The following is a 25,671-nucleotide window of genomic DNA, read 5'->3' on the forward strand; positions in this document are numbered from 1 at the left end:
CCACACCCACCCCCCCTCCAGCTGCCCTCATGGCGAAGAAGAGCTTCTCCAGAAAGTACATGAAAAGTTGGTTCTCCCGGAGCGAGGCCAACCTGGACGAGTCTGTGCAGCGGGAGGACGCAGCAGCTGCAGCTGCAGCAGCATCGAGCAAACATGAGGGAGAGAAGAAGAAGTTCAAGTTCCCGAAGCTCCGGCTGAAGCCGAAGAGCAGCGCGGGCCCGGAGAGGTCGGCCGGCGGCAGCTCGGAGGTGCTCAGGTAGGTTCCGAGGGGTTCGTGTCCGTGCAGGAGACACATGGAGCTTCACTGAGCCTCAGGGCTGCACAGCACAGCCTCCAGGGTTTGCTCACAGATGCATTTACATATTTATAAAACATGTTATTGAAATACTCATCACTCAAACTGTTGATATAGTGTGAAGAGCCTGCACAAATTACACCCATCAACTTTCTCTCTCGTGTTTCATCATGTGAGACGAGCACATTGTGAAGCTGTTGCTCTTTAAACGTGATAACTTGCTGCTTTTCACAGTCTGTCTCGATATAAACTTTGGATTGTGTAAAACTCACATTTTAAAGATCAAATGATGAGCAGATGCATTAAACATTCAAACACCTCATCTGTCACGAATGGGGATAAATGGACTTAGAAGTTAGACAAACAGGGACGATCACTGTTATGTTGTGTGTTGCACCGTGTAGTTTTGACCTTTTAACCTTCGTAGGCCATTTGCTAAAGACCAGACTGGTTTGATGTGGGTGTGATTGTCTAAGGAGATTCTGGGGCTCCAGGGAAAAGAGACCTGGGGGCCTTACATTGAGCCAAACCAAACCCAAACACCTTTAAGAACCACATGACAAATACTACACAGTGCATACACGTAAACCTCAACTACCATCCCATCCCAGCCCGTCACCAGCACTAGTCTCCAAGTCCAATCCGGACCTGTTAACATTATGACCATCGTCCCGACCTGTCAACCCCTGATTAAACACACATGTAACATACGCACTCACACATATCGCCTCTTTGTTGTCTTGTGGTGGTTTGGTTGTGTTCCTGACGAGGACTTATCTTTTGTGTTTGCCTCAAGCGAATACGTTGTGGCACTGATCATAAGCAGCATTGCCACTTATGCCTTTTTCATGTAATCGCGAGTTCGCTGTTGTACCCGACCCGGGGCAGGACTCTAGTTTGTTGGTTTGTTTGTTTGTTTGAGGTTACGCAAAAGTTCCGGGTCAGAGAAGAACCCATTACAGGGAGGGAGCAGATCCAGGACTTGCAAGATTGGCCGTTTTTCATATATATTGATTTAAAAAATTGATATCAAACTATTAGAAACACATTTTGGAACAGGATGTACTTCATCACCTTCGTCTGGGATGTTTACCGAGCTCATCTGAAGCCTCATGCAGCATAGAAGCAACTGTTGAGTGCGTATACACACACACACACACACACACACAGGTGAGGCTGCTGGTTGAGCCACAAGTCACATGCCTGGACTGTGTAATCATGTGGTGGCAGAGCAGACACTCTGACAGCTTGTGTTTGCACAGAGGGAAAAATAAATGATGGGCTGATCAGACCGGAGCCGCCTCTGCACACAAGCCCTGCTGCACAGGGGTTAGACGAGGCTGGAGTTAAACAGCATTCAGGCTGAAATAATAAACAGTCACCTGCAACAAGGTGATACAGTCACACTACATGGGTTTCTATAAGTGGATTAAAGAGTTATAGGTTGTTCTTCTCTAATAGCATTTCATCCGCTCATTGTCCAACACAATGGCCTCTTGAAAGCGTTAATAAACGTTTTAATTGAGATGATTGACAACTTGATAAACGTCCTGGATCAGAGTTCAGACGTAGACGAGATCTGTTATTGTTCAGGATTTAGTTTTAATCCACCTCCGAGGCTTTATCTGGAAAAGATTTGAGGATTTCAGGGTCTAGAAAATAAGTCTTCTAGTTATTCTGTTTGTTTGGACTTTCTGGAATATCTCTCCCCGCAGTTCAAGGAGATGTCAAAGTCGTCATTGGAGCCTTTTGTTAGAATCTTTATCTGAAGCGTATAATGAAATCACAGAGGAAACACTCGAGTGTCAAACACACCCAGAGTTTTAGTGTCTGGTGTGTTTGCTTTCAGGCTCTTGTGGAATTGTGGAGGCACCGTATGGAAACCTGCAACTCCACATACCTCATGCATTGCCCTGAAACTGCTCATCAATTACACACACACACACACACACACACACTAACAGACACACACACTCCATCGTTGTGCCCAGGGATACACATTGGCAACGTCTTCGTCTCAGCTGAAGCTCGGTTGTCTCAACTCTTCTGTGTTTAAAGAGCTGTCATTACTCAGAAGTATAAAATGTGTCAGAGTATCCTGGAGCCTGTCATAGTCGTGAAGTCGACTTAACTCTTAAACTGAATAAACTATGTACATAGACTGGACGTACAAGTACAAATACATGATTATCCCCAGAGAAAACTTGCAGAATGAAGTATAACGGCATTAAGAATCAAATAATATATTCAAGTGCAGTGTTTTTCATATGGTTACATGGATGGGTTATAAAGAAAAGGTCTGACATGGCTATTTTGATGAGATTTGTGAATTGGGTTTGATCCTCTGCTCCTCCAGTCTGATTCTGAAGTGTCCTGGGGCAAGACACCAAACCCTAAACTGCCCCTAATGGGTGATAGGGTGGTGTGTGAATGGTGTTTGATAGAAGAAATGCTGCGTAAAGAGTGGTGCTGGATGCAGTTCAATTTTTAAGAACTTTTTTAGGCCATAATAAATATAATCAAGAACGAGAAATTAAGCAATATAAAGGAATATTACTTCCTCATAATTCGTTCTAAGGTGAAGTAGCCTAGTGCAGAATAACCCTCCAAACCCCTCATATCTCTCAAACTACAGACATCATAGATTTTCACTCAAAAACTATGGATGTTATACTCAGCTTCATCTGTAAAATCAATGGTGGACTTCTAGTAGAGAATCCATTTACTTTGTTCCAATCGGACCATTCCTCTTCTTAAACAGGGACATCGATTCCACTCAGTGAGAGAAATCTTGAGCTGACAACAAAGAATCACTAAAAGAAAACATTAAGACGATCCCTCTATCAACACTGGTTAGTCATTTATTAGCGTAATATTGAGTTGAACTAGTTTTGTGTGTTTTGTGTTAGTTTGCATTCCATCATCTGATTGGATGGAGTTGTGATGTGACATGTTTCCGGTTTGGACTTGCTCCTGATCTGTGGGGTTCAGGGAGCAGTAAACCTTTAGCCCCTAATCTCTGCTGCAGGGATTTGTCATGTCTGTGAAAGTGATGTTAGCATGTTTCACAGCACAGTGTAATGAAGGTGAAAGTGAACCCGAGTTCATACAGCGGTTAGCATAGCTGCTCGTAAATTTGCAGCCGTGTGTGCTGAGGAATGAAAATGCTCAAACATTATAAACTTTTATCTTCTCCGGCACTTGTCGACTAAATCAACATGGATGTTAAATGTCTGTCACACGCCGATAGAAGTACCCCCAGCCTACAGATATCTGTCACTTCCTTCAGGTCCTACGTGCACGACACAGCTCTTCAATAAGCTACTGTGCATGTACTGTAAACACACAGTAGAGACACATATAGAGTTTCACTTTGAAACCATTTGCATAGAGACAGAACGTGGTTTGGCTGATTGTAGATACCATGCAAATGTGGGAGTTTCACTGCAATTCCTCCAGGGGCTGCGTTCCAAGTCTCCTCTCAATTCCCAGAGAGTTGAAGGCATCTACAGGCGGATCCTTCCCGGGCCCCACCTATCCCAGGGTTCATTGTGTTTAGAGGGTGATAGAGGTAATGGTGCCGGCAAATTAATTGAACACAAACACAAGATCCAAAGGGGCAGCTTGATGGTCAACCTGAACCACAGAGCCCGCCTCCTTCAGGGGCCGGGTATGACCACGCCCCTTGAAGGAGGCGGTCCCTGATTCTGGACCCAGCTCAGAGTACTGATCCGAAACCAGTGGATATAACATATAACAATGCATATGATGTATTTAAACAGCTTTATGCTTCTGACCCTGTTTGGAAATGATTGTCTTCATGTTGTATGGTTGATTGCTAGTGTTGTTATTAGTATCATTATTGTACCACTTTCCCCTTGAGACTGAAGTCTTGATACTACACACGTCTTCGATTACTGGTGACCTCTCCAGCGTGAAATAGTCAAATTGACGACATCTTACCTAAAGCTGAGGCTCACGCTGCACTAAGGGAAACCACGTTCTTCTTGCCAGTGGAGGGATTTCCAGGAAAATAAGTCTATTGGGGTTGAAAGCGTGTCTGATTGGTGTATAGAATTGTGTCCCTGCCAGACCCAGAAGTTCCGATGCTGGTATTTGAAGCTCTCTAACTTAAACTCCCAGTCGTCAACACTCTCACATTCACTCTCATCTCTCTCAGTCACATCCTGTTGAACTTCATCCAAATGACGACATACAGGGTTGTGTTGTTTTCAGTTGTGGGTGTCAGGTGTTGTGAGTTCACACAGCGAGAGGCTTTGATTGTGTCTCGGTATGTCTCGTCTCTTTACACCTAAACACACACACACGGTACCTGGAGACACAGATAAGACTCATCCTCTTATCTCCGGACATCTTCTCTACCAAAACAAAACATAATCTGATGCTCTCACACACTGCAGTGGTTATTTTAAAGGTTCAATATATATATATCTGTATATCGCTTGTGCAATGTGTAAGCACAGTGCGGCGGTTTAACACATAATTTATCAACCGTATTTAAACTAAAAAGAAACATATTTGACATTTATCACGATGATTATTGATCACATCGGCTGATATAACGATTTATATCTTGATAGGATTTGTGGATATATTGTCCAGACACACAGGGAAGAAAGTACAGAAATACAAAAAACAGAACTACACGATTAAAACAACACAATTAGCAGCCCAGAGACAGTTAAATAAGTTTCAGTTTGAAAAACAAATGAAATCTAATTTATAAAAATACAAGACAAATAGTGCGACGTAGAGGCGGCCCCGTGCAAAGAGTTAAAAAACAGGACATGCTGCCACAAACACTGCTCCATCACAAGACGTGTGTGTTTATCCTTTCATTTGTAAAAAGATTCAAACTCCGCTTGTCAACACAGGAGGAGCCAGAGCAGTGACTCTGGAGCAGTCGTGCGTGTTTGCCGTCGGAGTCACGCTGGGCTCCGAGCTGTCGCCAGTGTTTGCTCGCCGTTCAGCTTCCTGTTTCACCCAGGTGTGCAAAGGTAGAGCGCCCGTGTGCATAAAGAGACCTTTGTTATCATGTGTTAGATGTGCTGACAGCCCATGGTTATTAATGGAGCGTCCCCCCCGACTCTGAGGACCCTGCTCAGACCCACACTCACGCGTCAGGAGTCGCAGTTCACTGGGAAGAATGGTTTTTTTGGTAAAGGTGTAGTTTTATATATATTTTTTTCCTGATATGATAATAAGTACCTGCTCTACCTGGAAGTCCCCAACGTGGAACGCTGCTCTACAAACACAAAGTCACTCTCTGCTCAGCCGGTTCTGTTCAACATTCCCTCAGCGCTGATTCACGGCCTTATTTAGCCAAGCTGCATATTTTCCCTCTTTTTTTTTTTCAATGCGTCTCTCGCGATACACAAACAGGATGAGGTTGTTTTCTCAAGCGCTATCACATTACACGCAAATGCATCTTTTACAAATGTGTGTAAACTCATTAAGTAGTCGTTAACGGCTTGACTAATTTCACGTGTCCCTGTCCCTCTCAGTGCCGCCGAGCCCATCGACACAGCTGAGGACGCCGAGGCCAGGGAGGACAAGGTCGTCCTGGACCGCAAGAGTGCGTCCCTCTACGCCACCGCACCCAGGTCAAAGGTCAGTCCAGCTGTCTTCATCGATTTCAGTCATACAGGGAGGATTAGCTCACTGCATCGTGTTGAGGTTGTGTGTGCACACAAAGTGTTGTTTCAGGCTACACCCCCACAGGGCTCTACGCAGAATAATATCCGATTCACAGAAAGCTGATGTGAAACTTTACCCTCAGGTGAGCAGGAGAAGCTGAAACTGTGAAGTGTGAAGCTGTGTTTTTTTCATTCACACGTAAAGTTCAACTAAAACTATTTAATCAACCAGTTTAAACAATTTAAGTTTGAGTTATTCACACGGACAGATCTATAATCAAGCACTTATCAAAACTTTAAACTTGTCTGAACACGGAGCTTATGTTCCGTTAGTGAAAGATGAGCCACGTCTCAGGTGACTTCATATGTAGCTGCATTCCACCTCAGAGATTCTCCCTCAGGGTCTCGGCTGCGTAATCTTGAGACCCCCCGCCCCCCCCCCCCCAAAGACACACACACGCACACACATGCAGTCTAATCTGATTTATCTGTGTGCATCAGTCACAGTCGTTTAAATGTAGATACCTCCAGCTTAGTAGATGAGACCAACACATGGGACTCCCCACTAGAGGGCGCCATTACACAGAAAATAAAAAAACACACACCTACACAAAGACACACTGTCTGTTCAACTCACTTTTGATTTTCTCTATTACTTCAGTGCTGCAGTTAAATCTTATCAGCATCACTCTCGTCATGTTTCAGATGTTTTGCCTGAAGTAAAAATAATATAGAAGTTAAAAGGGAGAATCGGGTCAATTAAGAGTTTATATTCTCTCCAGAAGAGGGCGCTAGTGCTTTGGTCAGCATCGTCGTGGTGAAGTTCTGACTGGTGATGATGTAACTGCCTGAAGCTGAGACCTCGGGGTAAAAACAACATCTCAAATGTTGTGTTTATTGAATGATAATCAACTGATTTAACAGGTTTTATATAAAGTGGGACGTTTTACTGGTGGATGCAGTGGTTGTGTGTGTATGTGCACTCGATGGTGGTTACTGGGAACAGATCAGCTTTCTAAACGAAAGTGATCCCCAAGTGTACAGTGACCAGAAGGTTTGATTCCTTGCTTTGTGTTTCAGGTGGGAACAGAAAAAGAAAGACAATGTTGGGAAGGTTCAGGGCAGCAGGAAAATGAGATGTACAACTTTAAGATCAAGATGGATCAGGCATATTTTAGAAAACTGAAATCTATGCATCTGGTGCAGCTTGATTGAACTTGAGGAGACTTTTGGGCCTCGGGGGAGCTTTGCACTTGACTCAGTGACATTCTGTTCTTATACAAGTTCAACCTTTCTTTTGCAAAAGGAAGATTTTGTTCATTCATCTCTCAAAAGCTTTAAACTTGATATAAATCACAAAAAAGGTTAAAGCTTTGTTTTTGGCTTTATGTCTTTGTATCATTTTATTTTTTAAATCTCTGTCCCTTTCTTGTGTAGTTGGTTTTGTGAGCTCATGCATGGAGAGCAGACAGTAGATGTGTTTAACACGGCGGAGTCACCCTGTCCATCAACTACTCACCTAACCCGGAGTCAACCTGATTGTCTTCTCATACTTTCCGAACCAGCCATCAGGGACGGAGGAATTCCTAGAGACACACCCGTGTTGGAAATCTGTCAGAGGCCAGTGACGGACACCTTTGTTTTCCTTTCTCATTTGTCATCACGGCTCCACAAGGCATGCACCCATGTTCCTCAGAAATCTGATTTCATCATCGACAGCTCGCTTCACTATCTTCTTTTAAAAAACACATCTGAGGACGACTGGAGGGTTCAGTCAGATTCAATCAATCACAGATCAATTAATAGTTTTATAACGAGGAACGACCCTCATGCTGTGCAGAGATGCAGATGTTTGATGGATCAGTTATTCTCAAGCACCCACACGAAGCATCCACTTTAAAGATTAGGTGAAAATTAGTATCTGTCTTTCTATTTACTCTGGTCACATATGGTCTTTGCAGTAAAGCTATAATATACTTTATGTGTTGCAGTTAGTTCTGCGTTGTGGTTAGGCTATTTAACATGAACCCTCACCAGGCCTCCACAGAACCTTATCTGAGACAGCAGCTGGTTGGTTTGGTAGATCGTGTTCTACTAGTCCTTCATTTTTGTCAGGGTGGAGCTGCTTCTGCTGCCTGGAATGAAGTCAGGGTGGCAGCTGGATGTTTCCAGGTGTAAGAACTGGTAATCTTTGAGGTGGAATTTTGTTTTAATTGTGCAACATCCTCATTCCTACCGCTGGCAGGAGAAGTGGCTCAGAGTTTCTATGATACAAATGACACGGCCTTTAAAAATGGCGTTTGGGAGGACGAGTGAACTTTCTGTCTATCGAGGTTTTTTTATGCGCAGGAATCCGCTTCTTCCTCAATGCTTTTAGTAACAAGATTCTGTGTTTCATTAATTCTTGTCTTCTCCGTCTCTCCTCCATCTTTCTCTCTTCCTCTTAGAGCAAAGAATTCAGCTACTCGGAGTTGGACCTCCGCAAGCCCAAGAGGTTTGCCACCTTCTCCTTTGGTCTTAAAAAGAGGAAGAGGAAGGATGAAGAGAAACTCTCCAAGAGCTCGTTTGTTCTTCATAGTCCACCCATCGACGAGCAAGAGGAGGTAAAATCACACTGTTTAGGTTAAGCAAAATGATGTGTCCTTACTTTGAGATAAGCATTGATAACTAATAATAATAATCACTAATAACTGGAACTGGACCTGATCTCCCTGCAGACCACGATGGACCTCAGTGAGATGGAGCTGGATCAGGGCCACGTGAAGACGATGTTCAGTTTGTCTCAGCCGGAGCTCGTCAGCCGCAAGAAGTTCGACATCCCGTCTCCTCCCCCCGTGGCCACCAAACAATCAGAGTCACACTTCAGTCTCCCTGACCAATCAGAGGCCGGCTACACCTTGAACACCCGTCCTGAAGCGAAGGAGCGTCTGAACCTCACCGATCGGTTCCATGTGAACGAGGATTTACCCAAACCACCGATAGCTTCCATTCCTGAGCTGCAGCTAGATGACGAGGAGGTGAACATTTCCGCTCACCACAAGCTGACCAGAGGTGGCGCCAAATCACCTGCTCCTTTGACAGACAGCGTCCCTGTTGCTGATACCCAGAATGCACCTCACCTTCCAGCCAGGCGGCCTCCGGGCGCGCCGCACTCCTCAGATCACAATGCAGCAGTTGTCGAGTCAGTCAGTGGAAGCACCAGCCCTTGTGATAATGATGTCCTCCAGCAGTCTCACACAAACACTGAAATCTCTCCTCTGGAATCCACCAGAGTTCCGTTATCACATCATCAACCTGAAGCCTCCGGCGGCACGGCCCCGAGCACCGACCCCAACACCGGTGCTACATTCACCGAGTCGCCCCTCGTTCGAGATTCTGCCCCCGGCCGTGAAGACGTCTCGGTGTCTTCGTTTCCCGAAGCTGCCAAGAGCCTCACCACAGCCTCGGCCGACGGCAGAGCCCAGCGCCCTCCCAGCCAGGCTGTGGTTTACGGAGAACTGTACGATTCACTTTTCCCTCAGAGTTTCTCCTCTGAGGTGACGTCCTCCCTCTCGTACCCTCCTCCCTCCCCTCTTCTCATCCACACGGAGAGGATAGAGGTGAACACCACACTGGAGCCGGCCCTGGTGAAGACCCAGAGTGTTGTCTCCTCCCAGCTGTCGTCTTCACACACCCGCAGACCGGACGATGCAGAAAGCAGATTAACCAACACACGTGTCGACCCTCGGGATTTCCAAATGGACGCAAACGCGTATCGTCCTTCCTCTCTCGTCTTTAAAGACATTCCTTCTTCAGAGAGGACCCGCTCGGTTTCCAATGTGAAATCAGACTGTGTTGTCAGGTCAGTCCCCACGGGGCAGAGCCCTCCCCCACCGGTTTGTGACTCTGCAGCCTCCCCTGGGGCCGAGACTCGGGTTACTGCCTCCAAACAGAGAGTGATCCTTGTGAAAGAGTTAGTCACAGAGGAAGCGAGCGCCCACTCCGCTTGTGTCTCTCCTGTCCCGGACAAAATGAGCGCACTCGAGAGTCTCGAGATACAAATCGATACGACAGAGTTCTTATACGCTGCTTCCGGTGCAGGGCCGAGGGAGGGGAGCGAGGGGCCTTTGAGCCCAGCGTACCTGAGCGTGGGTTCGGATGATGGCAGCGTCATGGAGGTGTACTACAGCGCCGAGGAGAACAACCAGGAGGAGGAGGAGGAGAGCGAGGAAGAGGAGATGTACACGATGTACGAGAGAGAGGAGGTGGAAGGTTTAAAGGAGAGGGAGTGGGGGGAGGTCGTGGAGACGGGGAGAAGCGAGAGAGGTGAGGGAGAATTCAGGGTGGTGATTGTTAAAATGCAGAGTGAGGAAGGAGATGAGGGAAACAACATGGAGCTCATCAGCCAAACTGAAGAGGAGCAGCATCAACCGATGGGTCACATGGAGGAGACTCCAGTGCCAGAAAGTGAGATGCTGGAGTATTTGTTGAGCAATGATGCAAAGAGGCAGGAGACAGAAGTAGCACCTGCAGTGTTATCACAGATTAAAGAGGAGGTGGAGGAGGAGATGCACACGATGTACGAAAGAGAGTTGGTGGACGGTTTAAAGGAGAGGGAGTGGGGGGAGGTCGTAGAGACGGGGAGAAGCATGAGAGGTGAGGAAGAATTCAGGGTGGTGATTGTTAAAACGCAGAGCGAGGAAGGCAGCGAGGGCGAAACTGAAGAGGAGCAGCATCAACCGATGGGTCACGTGGAGGAGACTCCAGTGCCAGAAAGTGAGATGCTTGAGTATTTGTTGAGTAATGATACAAAGAGGCAGGAGACAGAAGTAGCACCTGCAGTGTTATCACAGATTAAAGAGGAGGAGGAGGTGGAGGAGGTGGAGGAGGAGATGCACACGATGTACGAAAGAGAGGAGGTGGAAGGTTTAAAGGAGAGGGAGTGGGGGGAGGTCGTAGAGACGGGGAGAAGCGAGAGAGGTGAGGGAGAATTCAGGGTGGTGATTGTTAAAATGCAGAGTGAGGAAGGCAGCGAGGGCGAAACTGAAGAGGAGCAGCATCAACCGATGGGTCACATGGAGGAGACTCCAGTGCCAGAAAGTGAGATGCTGGAGTATTTGTTGAGTACTGATGCAAAGAGGCAGGAGACAGAAGTAGCACCTGCAGTGTTATCACAGATTAAAGAGGAGGAGGAGGAGGAGGAGGAGGAGGAGTTACTGGCCACACCGGTTCGGCAGGTGATGGTATGCAGGGTTGCTCCACCCTCCAGTGAGCCGCCGCATGTGCAGGGGGTGTGTTCTGAGCGAAACTGGACCGGGGACCTGGAAACAGAAGACCACCTCACCGTAGAGAATCAGCTCCCGAGCCAGGAGACAGGGTATCAGGTGTCAGAAGACGACAGGAGTCCTCTGTGTGAACCTGCTGCTCCCTGCCACACCGAGGAGGAAGATGTGATCACTCCCACGGGCAGAGAGGAACAAGTTTCACCAGGTGAGGACGAGCGAGGAGAAGCGGGCACAGACATCCACAGCAGTGCCGACTCAGATCCCTCAGCCGGGGAACAGGTTGTCATTCAGACGCACGGCCCCGAGCTGCAATCACACGCCACAGAGATTTGGCACAACAGCGATCGGCAGCGTAGCGAGTGGGAGGATACGATTACAGGGCACGAGGACAAAAAGAGGACGGTGCCAGGACAGGAGGGAGTCGAGCTGTCAACCCCGAGTGCAGACACACACAGACCTGATCCGGAACCTGCAGGGGAGTCCTCTGGGGGCCACGAGCATCCGGCAGAAGCTGAGCCGGACCTGACTCCCGGGTGAGTGGGGAACTGTCTCTCTGTTTTGATTCTTGTCCTGCAGGTGCTCTAGATTTAGACCTGGGCTCATGAATGTTAGTCGCTTGATGACCACGAGGTTTGTGTGCAGGGAGCAGCTGGGGGGGGAAAGTGCAACAAGTGTGGTATTTACACAAAGTCAGCAATTATGTCATTTATGGAAATTGCTGGCAGCAGGTTTCCCTTCGAGGTTTTCTACCAGACGCACATTGTTGATGTTGTGGAAACAAGTTGTTGTGGCCTGGAACCAAACTGCGACAGGAAACTAAAGCCTGTTCACCTTCCTGCGTGCGGGTCCCTCGCTAACGAGACAATAGAGGGTATATGGCTAATGTAACTCTCACCCTGGCCCTGAACCTGGTGATGGCTAAACATCCACTTCGGTAAATAGGTCAGAGTGGATGATCTGTCTCTTTCACACCCCAACACTGGATAATTAGCTGCTTATTTTTCATCGGTAACGATTTAACGTCACCGTTGATAATTAAAGTTCTTTAACGTGGAAATGTCTTATTGTGGCAGATTCACTGCTTTAGTCTGATTTATATAATTCTGAACTGTGGAGCTGTGAGTGTGTCATGGACGTTTGTCAATAGATTAATGAAGAGTTTAAATAATCGTTAGTTTTAATCCTAAATACTTGAGATTGTTTCCTAAATGGTTAAAAGTGTCCTGACACCTGGAGCACCTGCTCTCATGCCAGATCCTGATGACATGATTCTCAAATACAGAAATGTTTTAGTGTCACAGCACAATTTCAATGTTTCATCTGAAGCAGGTCTCTGATCGAGCCTTTTAATTCTAGGGAAGAAATAATGCTACGGGTGATAAAGCTTTAAAGTCGTGACCCCTTGTGATGGAAAGTAGGTCCCTGCTAAACAACCTGTGGTGTCGAGCAGGTGTTTTTTGTGTGTGTGTTTATTTGGAGGCTTCTCCTCCCACTTCATTTTTCTGTGTTGACAAGATGGGAGAGGTAGATTCCTCAGAAAGATAAGTGTCTTGTTAACAAGTGGCACGTGATGTGACAGGTGCACATTTGCAGAATTATAGAGGCCGACTGTTCTGTAACTGGTTGCGTAACAGCAGCTCAACATCATTGATCCGTGTCCGTTTAATTTATCTTACTCTGCACTATATTTGTTTCGTACTTTTAACACCACAAGGTGGCAGCAGAGACGTGTGTTTTACTGGAGTGGAAGACGAGGGATGATACATATTTATTAACTTCATCAATTGGGCTGCACCACTCTGCACACACTCTTAGATACCAGTAACCGAAAATATTCAGGATCATGAGTTAAAAAAGTGAAAGAATGTTATTCATTGAAATCTTTTCAGTTGTTGTTTTGTGTAATCCTGTTGACAAACAAACAAATAAATAGACAACGGGGCAAAACACAACTTCTACAAAACTAAAATTACTCAAAAAACAACACTCACTAAGCATATATATATATATAAACATCCGAATTCAAAGTGAATTGTTTATATTTCCAAAACAGTTGTCGGTTTCAGAAGAAGAATTTAAATGAAGTCAAGTTTATTGTCGATTCTGCCATATAAGTACGCAGCATATGAAGTACTTCAAACTTAGTACAACGTAGTATGCAGTGAAAAGGCAGCTGGTTTCAGATCTGTTGATGGCAGCAGGTGCGGGGGGGGGGGGGAATAGGGAGTCAGTTCAGCATCCTGACTCCTGGCTCCCTGGTGGATGAAGCAGTTTTGGGAGTTTCCTCCATTCAGTGTGGAGATTGTGATCCTGCCATCGAGTTGAGCTCAGGTGGAGGAGCCGAGACCTTCTGGTGTCATCACATCACATGGTGTCAGACCAGAGGGAGTAGATGATATATTCGTCTTCTCCAGAATTGGCCAACAAACAGGTTGGGGCCTCCGACACAGACGAACACATACAAATGGAATTCAGCCAGTTTGACCAGTCTCATAGGCGTCTGTCAGGGGCAGTAACACCAGGATCCCATCCGACTCAGACCACTGATTGTAAAACAGTTATAATTTCTGATATCTGTATTTTTCCTTGTGTATTTGTGCTAAAACGCTGGATTAAATCTCTTAATTTTCTCTTTAAAACACCATCAACTCTTAAAGACGAGTAGTTGTTTCTGGTCCAACCACTCGTCTTTTGTTTTCCTTTGTGATCCTGGCTGACACACTCCCGTTTGACACTTTGACACTTTGCTTTGAGATAAGAGAGGAAAGACAAACTCGTGGAGAATTCCCTCTTTGCTGTAAAACAACTTCTGTCTGCAGAGCATGTGATGCTTGTTTTAAAAACCACACCTTGTCCGGACTGAAGCTGTGTTCAGAAACTCCTCACCTCTTAGTCCTTCGACAGATCAAATTTAAGGTCAGGAGGGTTTTAAGGTGGAAGTGCATGTTGTTTTACATCAATTAGTCACAATTCTGTTTAGGTCCCTGAATGCATCTTGAAAATGCTTCAAAACACCAAACTTTATCCAACGATGATAATAAGTTGTTCACATCAAGACCCTGAGTTCAGATTGTCAGAATAAAACAGACAGAAATGAGCAGAAAGTGAATCGTTGGTTCCTTAAGAATCCCTGAAATCAACAGGAGAAGATCAAATTATATCAATAGAGGAGACGTATGATGCTTTTCTCCGTTTATCATGCCTCTAGTGGTTATTTTGTGAATTAAAAAATCCTGGAAAGTTAAATCATTTGTCATTTTAACTCTTTTGACGTGAGTCAACTACACTTGCTTTTTCCTTGAGTTTAGCAAAGCTTCAGGCCATGATAGCGTTTGACCCTCACCAGTGGCTGTACTACACACTTTGTTAACGTGCACTATGACCCCCTGTAGATACGAAGAGATACGGGAGGCTGAGGGAGAGAAACCTGCTCGGGTGACACACCTCATCTCCTCTCCCCACGTTTAGATTCCTGTATGACTCAAACATGTTTCCACAGACTCTCCACATGGTCTGAAAATCCTAATGTGTTCCTGATGATCAGGTCCCTCATGGCTAACCTGTGAGTTCACGGCGGAACTCTGATCAAAACGATCAAGATCAAGATCAATAAAGGTTCCTGCTCTGGATGAACGGCTTCTAGTCTGTTGTGTATTTGAGGAAATAGTAAAACCTCAGTTCCATGGAACCCTCTGTGTGCACATAGCTGTGGTTCTTTGACAGGTACTTGGACAGGTGAGCCTTGAGAGGAATGTTTTAACCATTGTTTTGCAGGTTAGTCCGGATCTGTTGTGTGTCGACAAAACTCCAACACTGTTTTTTGTACCAATAGAGGTTGAATCAGAAATTACACAAAGGCCGAAGTTTCTCGATGGTCTCCGGAGCTGCGTCACAAATAATATCACACACACACCTGATGTCTCCCCACACTCAGCATCGCTCCCTAAGGACATGAGGACATTTGCATGTTCAAGCACATGCGCATGGATCTAGATTTGCATATGGGCCACTACATGTTCCAACAATGTTCCTGTAGCTGCATCATGAACAGCGTGTTCTTGCATTTATTGTGCGTCCGGTTGTGATCACGGTGACTTTACGATCTCCTACATGAAGCCCATCATAGAATTTAAGGCGGGTTCTTACAATATTGACACTGCTATAGGCTAATGTAATCAGCTCACTGAGGCCGTTCCTGTTTATTCTCATGACCTTTGGAATTATCCACCTATCCACTCATGTGTCACTGCTCCTGCCGCTCGGTTTCATGACTTTATCTGCAGAGTGAAACTTCTCCTTCTCTTCTGAGCTTCTCTCCTGCGTTGCTCTTCTCTTTTTCCCGGTTCCACAGTAAGGCTCGGATCCCTTCTGCCGTTATCTGGGAAAATATATTCTAAACAACAATTGTAAAGATAAGGCTCTTGTAAACTCAATCTTGCGCGTCAAGACATTCATAGGAAGTCTTTGTGTAAATTTTACTTGTTGTCATTACATGGGTGCCACACCCCGGAGGCACTACAATCTGACTTTTGTTCTGTCCAGGTCCCCGACGCCTTCGAGGACAGACGCAGCAGCTCCAGAGAGCCGGCAGACCGACGTCGACCAGGACACGCTGGACAACATGAATTCAGGCTACAGCACCCTGAGCCCCAAACTGACCATAAGGAGCTTGTCTTCCCTGGAAGAGGACGAGTCTAATCACCGTTTCCATCAAATGTCTCTGATCACTGAGGCTGACGGCCGAGGACAGGACACGGTGGACTCCACTGAGTCCAATGGAACAGACCTGGGCTCAGACTACACCTGGAGGAACAGATTTGAGGGCGTTTCTCAGTACAAACCATACAAGGTACAGGATTCCTCTTTTTCTGACTCTCAGACTTACACATTGTCTGACACTTACTCCAGCCCCCCCTCCTCCTCCTCCATCTCCTCCACCTACTCCACTCTCCCCGGGGCTACAGTGTACAAACCTCTGAGCGACACACTCTCCTCCTCCGCCTCCTCCTCCTCCCCCGCTCCGGAGGAACACTTGAGCCTGAGCTACAGGCTCAGAGACGACAGCGAAGTCGACCTGAGGCGGGAGAGCGAGTCGGCGGGAGAAGCCAGATATGATTGGAGGAGGAGGAGCCTGGTGGAGCAGGAGGAGCCAGCTGCACCTGCGGGTGAAGCAGAGAGACGGAGGGAGGGAGAGGCAGAGAGGATAAAGTCACCCTGGGACTCACAGCAGCTCCCTGTGTTCGGCTTCTCCTCGGCCCTGCACACCAGCCACACCGACGGGTTCACACAGGACGACAACGAGCCCTCTGAGTTCACTGGGTTGTTTAAAGCCACACTGGTGGAGCTGGACTGCGAGCCTGCAGCTCCCCCGTCCACTCCCCCGGCCTCCCCCGAGGCAGACTCCTCCAACCAGCTGGACATGGACAACCTGGTGGACACCCTGAAGAGCATGGGACCCTCCTTCAGGCCCAGGTCTAATGGCGTGCGGGCACCTGCCCCGACCCTGATGTCCTCGCTGCCTCCCATTGTGGAGGATGCTCCCAGCCCCCTCGCCCTTCACCTCCCTGCCTCCCTCACCAGACCCCTCGACCTTCACCTCCCTGCCTCCCTCACCAGACCCCTCGACCTTCACCTCCCTGCCTCCATCACCAGCCCCGTGAAAACGATGGAAACCAACGGCTCCGACAAGCTGGATGGGATTTTCTCTCTGCCTCCTGAGCTGGGACTGAAGAGGAACTTCCCCAGAGACAACCGATCGCCACTGGAGCTGCTGAAGACCCAGCAGGTACACTGCACCGATGACACCTGAAATAAGTACATTCATATTTGAATAAAAGTTTAGTAGAAATGTTTTATGTACTTAGGAATTTAAAAATGCAACAGAACAGAATGCACGGAGCAGGGAAATATGCAAAATGCGCATGAAGTAATTAAATATAATTCTGTAACTTTGTACCTTTTATAGTTATGTTGTAATTACACTGTTATTATAATTATTATTCCCCTTAGATTATAATCTACTCATCAAAAAAATACAAAAACAGGATAATTTGTATCCCTCTGTGGAAACGTGGCTTCGTGGCTCCAAAAATTTCGAAACTACATTTTTCTTCTTCCCCAAGAAAGTCCGAAATCTCAGAGGCAAAAGAAACAAAACAATCTACCTGAAGTGAGATCTTGCAGATTAACATGATAACATTGCTTCTTTAGTTTTATTCTCACTGCTTTATTTACCGCCTGTGCTCGATCTCCTGCAGGACCAGCAGCCAGGAACACGTAATGCTTTGAGAAGATCCTCTGACTCTTTCCTTGAGGACTTAAAATCCCCGCTGCTGAATGGAAACGGAATATCTCCTCCGCCCAGCACAGGCTCTCGCCTCGACAACAGCCTCATCTACGGAGGCTACAGGTCATCGTCCATAGATCAGACGATGGAGAACGGAAAATCCCATCGTTCACTCTTCCGCACCGGCTCTCTACCGGACACGGGGCCTAGCGATCGCCTGAGTGTGGGACAGAAGGACCTCGGCGAACCAGCATCGTCCCGCTTCGAGCGCTTCTCCTTCCTGGCAAACTCCTCCTCCTCGTCAGGCTCCTTGACCGGATCCGAAGACCTCAACGGCCGAATGAGTCGGCCTTCGCAGCCAAGCTTCGGTTCCCCACCTCCCAGTAACAGTCCCACCCGCCTCCTCAGCCCCACGGGCTCCATAGACCTACACAGGTCATTCACAGCCACAGACTCCCCTCTCTCCATGTTTGGCCAGAACCAGGGGATGGGGATAGGTGCCGGTACTGGGACAACGCCGCCGCCCCCCCTGCAGAGGAGCTTCAGCAGCGATGGCCCGGGTGGGGTCCAGCAGACGTCACTGTTCAACAGCGTGTATGGGGGGTCTCGGTTCCAGAGCAAGGAACCTGAGCCCGACAGGAATCAGGCGTCAAAATACAGAGCCTTCCCTGATGCTTATGTGAGTATGACTCGTTTTTTTCATTATTTTTACTTAGGTGAAAATAAAAATCCATCCAAATAAGGGATTTAGATTAAATTACATATTTTGCAGAAGCTTGATATTGCTGAGAAGGATTCTGCCTCTACACATTTTGGTTAACAGGTTTTTGAACTAACATGTGTTGGAGCAGGCCTCAGATCAGTGAAAACACAGTGTCAGAATAATGTGTTTCTCTAAAGTGTAAAGATTCAATAAAAAAGCAGTTTATACTTTATACAAAAACACTGAGTAAACTGATGAGTCATCGGAGTCAGTGTAAAGCTGAGTGAAGCTTGTAATAGACACCACAACTACATTTATATGTGCACTTATTGCAGAGTGTGTAACTCGCAGATCCTTTGTCCTCAGTGTTGTAAAACAGACAAACTAACAGGGCAGCTCACATCAGCTGAGAGAGAGTGAGTCTGTGGTTTGCTCTGCACACAGGAGTGGCCCTGTTAGTTTATGCATACCTTCACATAGTGTAACGAATATAGATATATGGAGCTCTTGAATTCAAATATTTGTGTAGCACAGTTAGTCTGATGGTATAATGGCACCGGGAACAGTGCGAAACTCCCTGAGAGTCTCCTTTTAATTCAGTCAAGCTGCACCAAATTGCAAACACACATCGATAACATTTAAAAAAAGATGCCTGATTTATTTCCATCAAGATTTATGAACTATTCCCTATTTCACAATGTTTAAAAGAGGCAGATGAAATCCCTGCTCAACCCCTTTCGCTGGATTTGTGTTTTTTGGGAAATTGGTTGTGTGGTTTTTGCGTGATCCTGCTGACAAACAAAAACGAGGTAACCAGAAGCCTTGTCGTTGGTGGGATTCAAACCCCTGATGGCGACCTGTCAGGTACACGCTATTCCCACTGATAATCCCCCCCCCCAAAAAAGGGTGTGTCTCCAGACGCTTGCATCGACTCGTTCTGCCAAAGCGAAGGTTTGTGTGTGCATGTGAAGTTTTTACTGATTAGGACATGATTCTTTATTGGCAGGAAAAGAGGAGATCCGCTCACACGTGCACACATGGCCGACGCTCACACCCGCCCTCACTCCCCCCGTCTCCGTCTGATCTGTCCACTGAAAGTCCCTCTGGATCCCTTCAGCCACCTTCTCCTGCTTCAAACCATAAACTGTTTTTAAGCTTTTTCATACTCCACGGATAACCATTATAATTACCCATTATACATTGTAAGTGCAGTGTTTGCCAAGAGTTAGGTAACATGGAAGCCACAGAAGTGTCCCCCTGAGGGGACGATGGGATGTTGGGACAGGCAGTCAAACCTGCTCCTCTCTGCAGTGCACTGGGCCGTGTGGTTGATCGTGTTCCTCCACGCCGAGCATGTGAAGACGCTGTTATTTCTGTCCATGCAAACACAAAAAGGACGAGCTGATTAGTGTGCAGCTGTCTTGTTGACTCTTAATCTGAATGTTTGCACATTCCAGTTCAAACAGAGCTTGGTTTTCCTCTGGGTTGTTCAGCGATGTGGCTCCTGCAGCTCTAATGTTTTTGATCCCACACAGCAGGACCTGAGCTCGTGTTCCCTTCAGCCCCTGGAGCTCCCGTCAGACGAGGTGTTTGGGCCTCCAGAGATCTGCAGGGTGGGGAGGGGGGGGGGGGGGGGATTACTGCAATAGATGTTTATTTTTCAGACAGGGCGGATTTAAAAAACGCCTCCGCTGTTAAAAAACGTACAGCCGGGCGCCTGAAGAAAGGAATGGAGAGAAGTGTTATCACCATTGTTGTGTTGCAAATATCCAAAGTTGCATTCCGGCCTTTGATAATTTCAACAGAGGCATTTGTTTTTCTGCATACTGCACATAACATGTTATCTTACCTGGTGGTGAGGTAACTCGGAGTTAAACCAGAGAAGTGCATTCATCTTATTTGTTGAAATCGTCTTTGTGACAGCCATCAATAAATCAGTCATTAGAAAAAGAAAAAGGGGGAGGGGGGGAGTAGGGGAGGGGGGGGTCCCGTGCCTTTGTCCCGTGGTCCTCATAGAACTGTAATTAACCCAGCGAGTCATTTCAGTCAGTGCAGCGTACCTGTCCATCACTAACTCACCGGCACACACCCTACCCGTGTTGTCATTGTGCAGGATCGGAGTCCTCAGCTGGAGAGACGCCACCGAAGCAGAGACGTTAGCGAGGGCTTAGCAAAGTCACGGAATACTGGGCTTTTAGCCGGGAGGGCCACTGGAAGGGGGGGGTGTATTGGTTTAATTCCCTCTAGGCCTAGTGGCATCAGAACCTTCTGGCTTTTCCAGGATTACCAAGCCTGGCTTTAACATTTTGCAGGTAGTTTTAACGGAGACATTATGTGATAATGCAGAATTTTACATAGAAAAAAAAGTTGGAATGGATCTGATCTGCACTGAATTTGAATTCAAATTTAAATGTGGGATTCTAGGTTATACTAAAGTACTTTCTTATCAGGGAAGGTCGTGTGCCAGTGTCCTGTGTTTGAACAGGGACATATTTACAGCTTCATCCTGCTTCGCTTAAGTCCACAGATGAAACCAGAGACACGGAAAGTAAATGGACGAGGATTTGTGTGTAGAAATTAACGGAAACGTTTAAACTCCTCTTGCATTGACCCCCCCCCCCCCCCCCCCCCGACGGCCCGTCCCTCGGCAGGCGGATGTAACATTTTGCTCTATCGTTTAATTCTGACAAATTTCTGCATCTGACCTTTTTAACTTCTCCACACCCATCCCAGTTATCTGCCTGCTCCTGCACAGACCCGACCACACCTCGCCTTTTGTTTTTATTTTCACATTTCTCCGCTCGTTTGCTCGTTATTTGATATGAAGCGGAGTTGACAGCCTCATTCTGAATAAAGGATCTGCTGCAACAGCACATTTCATCAGCCGTATCTAATTTTATTGGCGAGGGCAAAACCGTGAGTTTATGATTTAATTGGGCACCAACGACTCAGCGGCACCTCTCGTAAATGAAGCAGATGTTTGCCGTTGCTTTTGTTTTCTGTTGTTGACGCAAAGAAGTTTCAGGAGACAATAATGTTTTTAGGTTCTTACTTGAAAATGGCCAGAAAATGTACGACTTTCCTCAAACTGTCCGCTGCTGCAGCTCATCTTTTCAGCCTCTGTCTCAAACACTTGATTTTAGCTCCTGTCTCCTTAAAACCCGCCTCCTGAGGAAGTCCAGTCAGCTCTGATTGGCCTGCTGGCCCACTCTGTTGTGATTGGTCAACCGCCTTTTAAGCATGTAGAAAATTGCGCCCCCGCTCGCGCGTTGATCCTCAACAAGAGTAAGGAAAACTACAAAAAAAAACTTTGAACAGGGTAAAAAGAAAGTAGAAACCTCAGAGAGAGCCACATGTGAGGATCCCTCTCACGAGTGCAATAGATAGATATATTTGGGGAATTTGCAGCATTGATTAGAATAAAACCTTTGTGGCATAACTGAAGGTCTATGAATTGATGGATTATTGTCAGTAATGGCCGAGTGTCTGAGGAGAAATATTGTACATCAAGCAGTCTTGTAGTAATCACAGTCCACGGTCAGCAGCCACCATGGTCAGGATCGGATGCCACTATACAGGATCCGCCGTTACAACCGCAATGCATTACATGTATATACTTTATTCTGCATTTACAGTAGTATTGCGGCTGAAGCTGTGATATCTCGGTGATGTCACAGTCCGACAGGTTACGACACCACGTCAGTCATCCCTCCTCTGTTCTCTCAGAAGCATCCTTCACCGGTGTGGATCCGGCTTTACTGCCCGAAAACATCCACCGTGCATTCTCCAAGCCGAACACTGGACCGAGTCGTAAAAGAGGAATGTAAATGTTGACTTTGACTCCTCGTTGTTTTGCAGCCTGACAGCATTTTCAATGACAGCATTGTTGGGGACAAACGGCTCCACCCACGGCTGCATTGGGACACAGACAAGTCGGTCAGGGTTAGAAGCAACACCTTCTGAAGGGATCAGAGGTCAATATACAATAAATAGTCCAATTACTGAAAGATATAATTGAGGAGAATAATGATGAAAACAGGACAAGACAGAATTTGAGCAATTTCCTTCTAGATAAATGAAGCGTTTTCATCCCACTCCTGTTTGTCCTATATTCTAAAGCTTAATCTTTAATATTAAAGAAACTGGTTTCATAAATGTATTTGTACCAATGAGACCTGCCTGCACTTTACTTTTCCAGTCCTTCACAAGGGCAGAAAACAGGTCATAAAATCATGAGCACAGCAAAAATTAAGGAATCACTAAATCATTAAAAGACAATATTCATTTAAAAGAACACAAAAGACATACAATTATTCAAAATGAATAAATAAATGAAGCCATGTGTGTATTTTTAACTTTAAATGACAACAGAGAAGGAGTCTGACGAGGTCTGGTTACACAATAGCTTTCGGTCGCTGGCCCTCTTTGTTCGGTAACAGGATCCAGATGATAGCCTGTTTCCTACACAGCTCCCAGAGAGGAGAGGCCAGGTGATACCTGAGACCACACACACACACACACACACACACACACTGATCTCTCTGGTGGATCTATATGCAAATGTCTCTGTGCTATCCTGTTACCACATTCCAGCACCACGAGTAAACAAACCAAAATGGAATCAATGTCCCGGCCAATTTTTTGTGCAGCAGGAAATCAGGACTCCGCTCAACTAGCTGAACAGGGACTTCATTCATCAGTCACTGGTTCCACTCCACAGTTTAATTGGGCTGGTGTTGGTGAGCGTTAGGTTGTACAGGTACAGTGGGTGAATGTTTTAACACCTGTCAAAGAGACGCTTGTTCTGGAGTGAGCGATGATTCTCTCTCCTCACGTCTGTGTTAGACTTGGCTTTAAACAATGTTTGGATTGTCGAGTGTAGGATTGGTCGGCCTTGGCTGAGGAATGCAATCTGCCGAGTGCCATTCTGGTTACCTTCACCAATTAGAATTATGATGGGCCAAGGAAGAATCCAATACATTTTGGTAAAGGGACGGATCCAAGGAATTTATGTTATCAGCTTTTCATTGCGACCCTGCACATTTCTTTTTCCCTTTTTCCTAACTTTTCCATAATTTGTCTGGGAACTATTCGTGGCAATTTATGAAAAAACATTTAGGTTCCTGATATCTATGAGAGTGTGTAATTTGGTGCAGCTTGATTGAATGTAAGGGAACTGAAGAGCCTTGATGGAGGAAGGTGATGTAGATGTGAAAATGAACAATGTGTTAAGCCAAAATAAAAGGGCTCTGTGGTTATTTGCATGTAAAACACAAATATAATTCATTATCATATCCTTCTTATATTTGTATATATTCATTGGTTCACACCCCTGTACTTTATCTTGACCTTTTATCTTCAATGATCCTGAATAACCTGCTTCAGGATGTCTTGGGGGAAATGATGTTGTACTCAAATACCACATATATTGTAAATTGTGCTAAAATATATCTATTTTTTGTCTTTGTCCATAGCTCACAAAAGCGAAGGAGCATGGGAAGCTCAATCCTCGTCCTGGAAAGGTGAGTCTCTGCACAAACCTCGCTGTCTGCCGTGTTACTTGTTCAGAGACGACAGGAGCTGTCACTGATCCCCTTCAGCCGGGGATCAGGAAGTCACATCATCACGGTCAAGGCTGTTTCTCTCTGGAATTTGTCGGCTACGTAAACAATAGGGCTGCCGCACACAAGAGGATTTAAAGACCACAGACACAATGAAAGATTTATCAGGCTCCATGGATGATGCCAAAAATGACTGCATTCCTTCTAGTTTTGTCTGTTCCAAGGCAGCGGCTGCAGACATTATTAATTTAAATGTCATTAAATGTCAGGCCTGCTCCTGCTTGCTTGCTAAAGGGCGTACGTAGGATGTTCTTTTTCTCTGAGATTGTCAGTGAGTGATTCTGATTATGAGAGGAGGAGCTGACATTTAGTTTGAGCTCTTCCAAGCTGCAGGGCCTCAGACCTGAACGGACCAAACATGTCTGGAAACTTGAACTTTAAGAGCTTCAAGAAAGATAATCGGGCACTAATTCTGCTCCTTGTCATTTTTAACTTGCGCAGTTATTGTCTTAAAGGTTACGGGCGTGAAATTTAACATTTATTTAATCTCACTTGATATTTATCAGTCATCGGATGATACTGGGTTTGTTCTTTTATTTCCCGTAAAGGGTTTTTCAGCTGCACAGTTTGAACTCATGCCTGCAGCAATTCTGAGTCATTATTGTAATTTAATCTGGATTTTGCCATCGCATCTTTCTCACTGTTCGAGTAATTTGCCTCTCATTTATTTAAAAGTGATTTTCGAATGGCTGTGTCTTTGTAAAGTCTTGGATCATATGATCTTCTATAATAATCTATAATTCTATGATACTCTTTAAGTCTTTATGCAGAGGAGCAGCAGGCAAACATCTTCCAGCCAAACAGCCAGGCTTCACACCTGTGTTGGAAAACCGCCATTTAGAAATGAGCCAAATAGTCATTCCACGTTATTATCTCTCTCTCTCTCTCTCTCGCTCTCTCTCTCTCTCTCTCTCTCTCTCTCTCTCTCTCTCTCTCTCTCTCTCTCTCTCTCTCTCTTAAGCATCTGTCTTGTTCTCTGTGTTTTCTCTAGATGTATATCTTTGACCGACCGGGGATGTGCGGCCAGAGGATCGAGGTGCGCAGTGATGTCACGGACGCTACGTCCTGGGAGCTGCAGGACACCATCTCCATCCGGGTCATCAGAGGAGGGTGAGTGGACGACGACACACAACATAACTTTGCTTTCAACACAACGATAGAGAGAAGTACACAGGAGATAAATACACAACCAGATGAGCACACCTACACTATTGACCGAACAACCGACATTTTTCTGGACCCTCCTTCACCATTGAGCCCGAGACCTTTTGAAATTCTTTCTGAATGTCAAGTTAAGAGTCACTACCTCCGCACCTTGATTTGACCTGAAATGTGAGGTGTGTATTTAAACACCGGCTTTTCACAATAAACCCGCTCTGCATATGTCAGAGCAGAAATGCCACCGATGCAGCGTGGGCATGCAAATGCCTTTTTTATAGCAGACACACCCACACACACACAAGCTAGAACACACACTGTGTTCCTATGAGGAATGTTTAATCCAACTCAGCCAAGTGTGAGCAGCACTGACACTGATGGCACCGCTCGGAGCCGTGGAAACCACCGTGTCTCCCATTAACCCTAAATTAAAATTAACTATCTAGTTATTTTTCTTTGAGAGTTTATCTACCTGTACCAGTGGAGTAATGTAACTATATTTATATAGTTCTGTGCTGAAGAAATATTTAAAGGTACTTGCAGTATTTGGACAGAAAATAAAGGATTCTATATTAGAGTGATTCCGTTTGAATTTAAATTTGTATTCCACTACATTTATTTGACAGCTTTAGTCATTTTGCATCGAAAACATGTATAAATATTTATAAGAGAAAGCATCATTAAAGA

The 25,671-nt window shown here is 45.9% G+C and overlaps 2 protein-coding genes across 2 annotated transcripts in view; both read left to right on the forward strand.

Annotated features, from left to right (window-relative positions):
* Positions 1-10,915, forward strand: LOC133972707 (uncharacterized). Its single transcript, XM_062410271.1, has 5 exons — positions 1-256; positions 5,821-5,926; positions 8,400-8,555; positions 8,670-10,834; positions 10,891-10,915. Exons 1-5 carry the CDS (start codon positions 30-32, stop codon positions 10,913-10,915), a joined length of 2,679 nt encoding a protein of 892 aa, XP_062266255.1. The 5' UTR covers positions 1-29.
* LOC133972789 (uncharacterized) overlaps positions 10,908-25,671 on the forward strand; it is a 21,723-nt gene continuing 6,959 nt past the window's right edge. The window contains exons 1-5 of the mRNA XM_062410360.1: positions 10,908-11,749; positions 15,759-17,001; positions 17,474-18,181; positions 23,680-23,727; positions 24,818-24,936. Of these exons, the coding sequence (XP_062266344.1) occupies positions 10,944-11,749; positions 15,759-17,001; positions 17,474-18,181; positions 23,680-23,727; positions 24,818-24,936 (2,924 nt within the window). The 5' untranslated portion in view covers positions 10,908-10,943. The remainder of the gene's footprint in view (positions 11,750-15,758; positions 17,002-17,473; positions 18,182-23,679; positions 23,728-24,817; positions 24,937-25,671) is intronic.

The sequence above is a fragment of the Platichthys flesus genome, chromosome 17 (assembly GCF_949316205.1).
Source record: "Platichthys flesus chromosome 17, fPlaFle2.1, whole genome shotgun sequence".
NCBI classification, from domain to species: Eukaryota; Metazoa; Chordata; class Actinopteri; order Pleuronectiformes; family Pleuronectidae; genus Platichthys; species Platichthys flesus.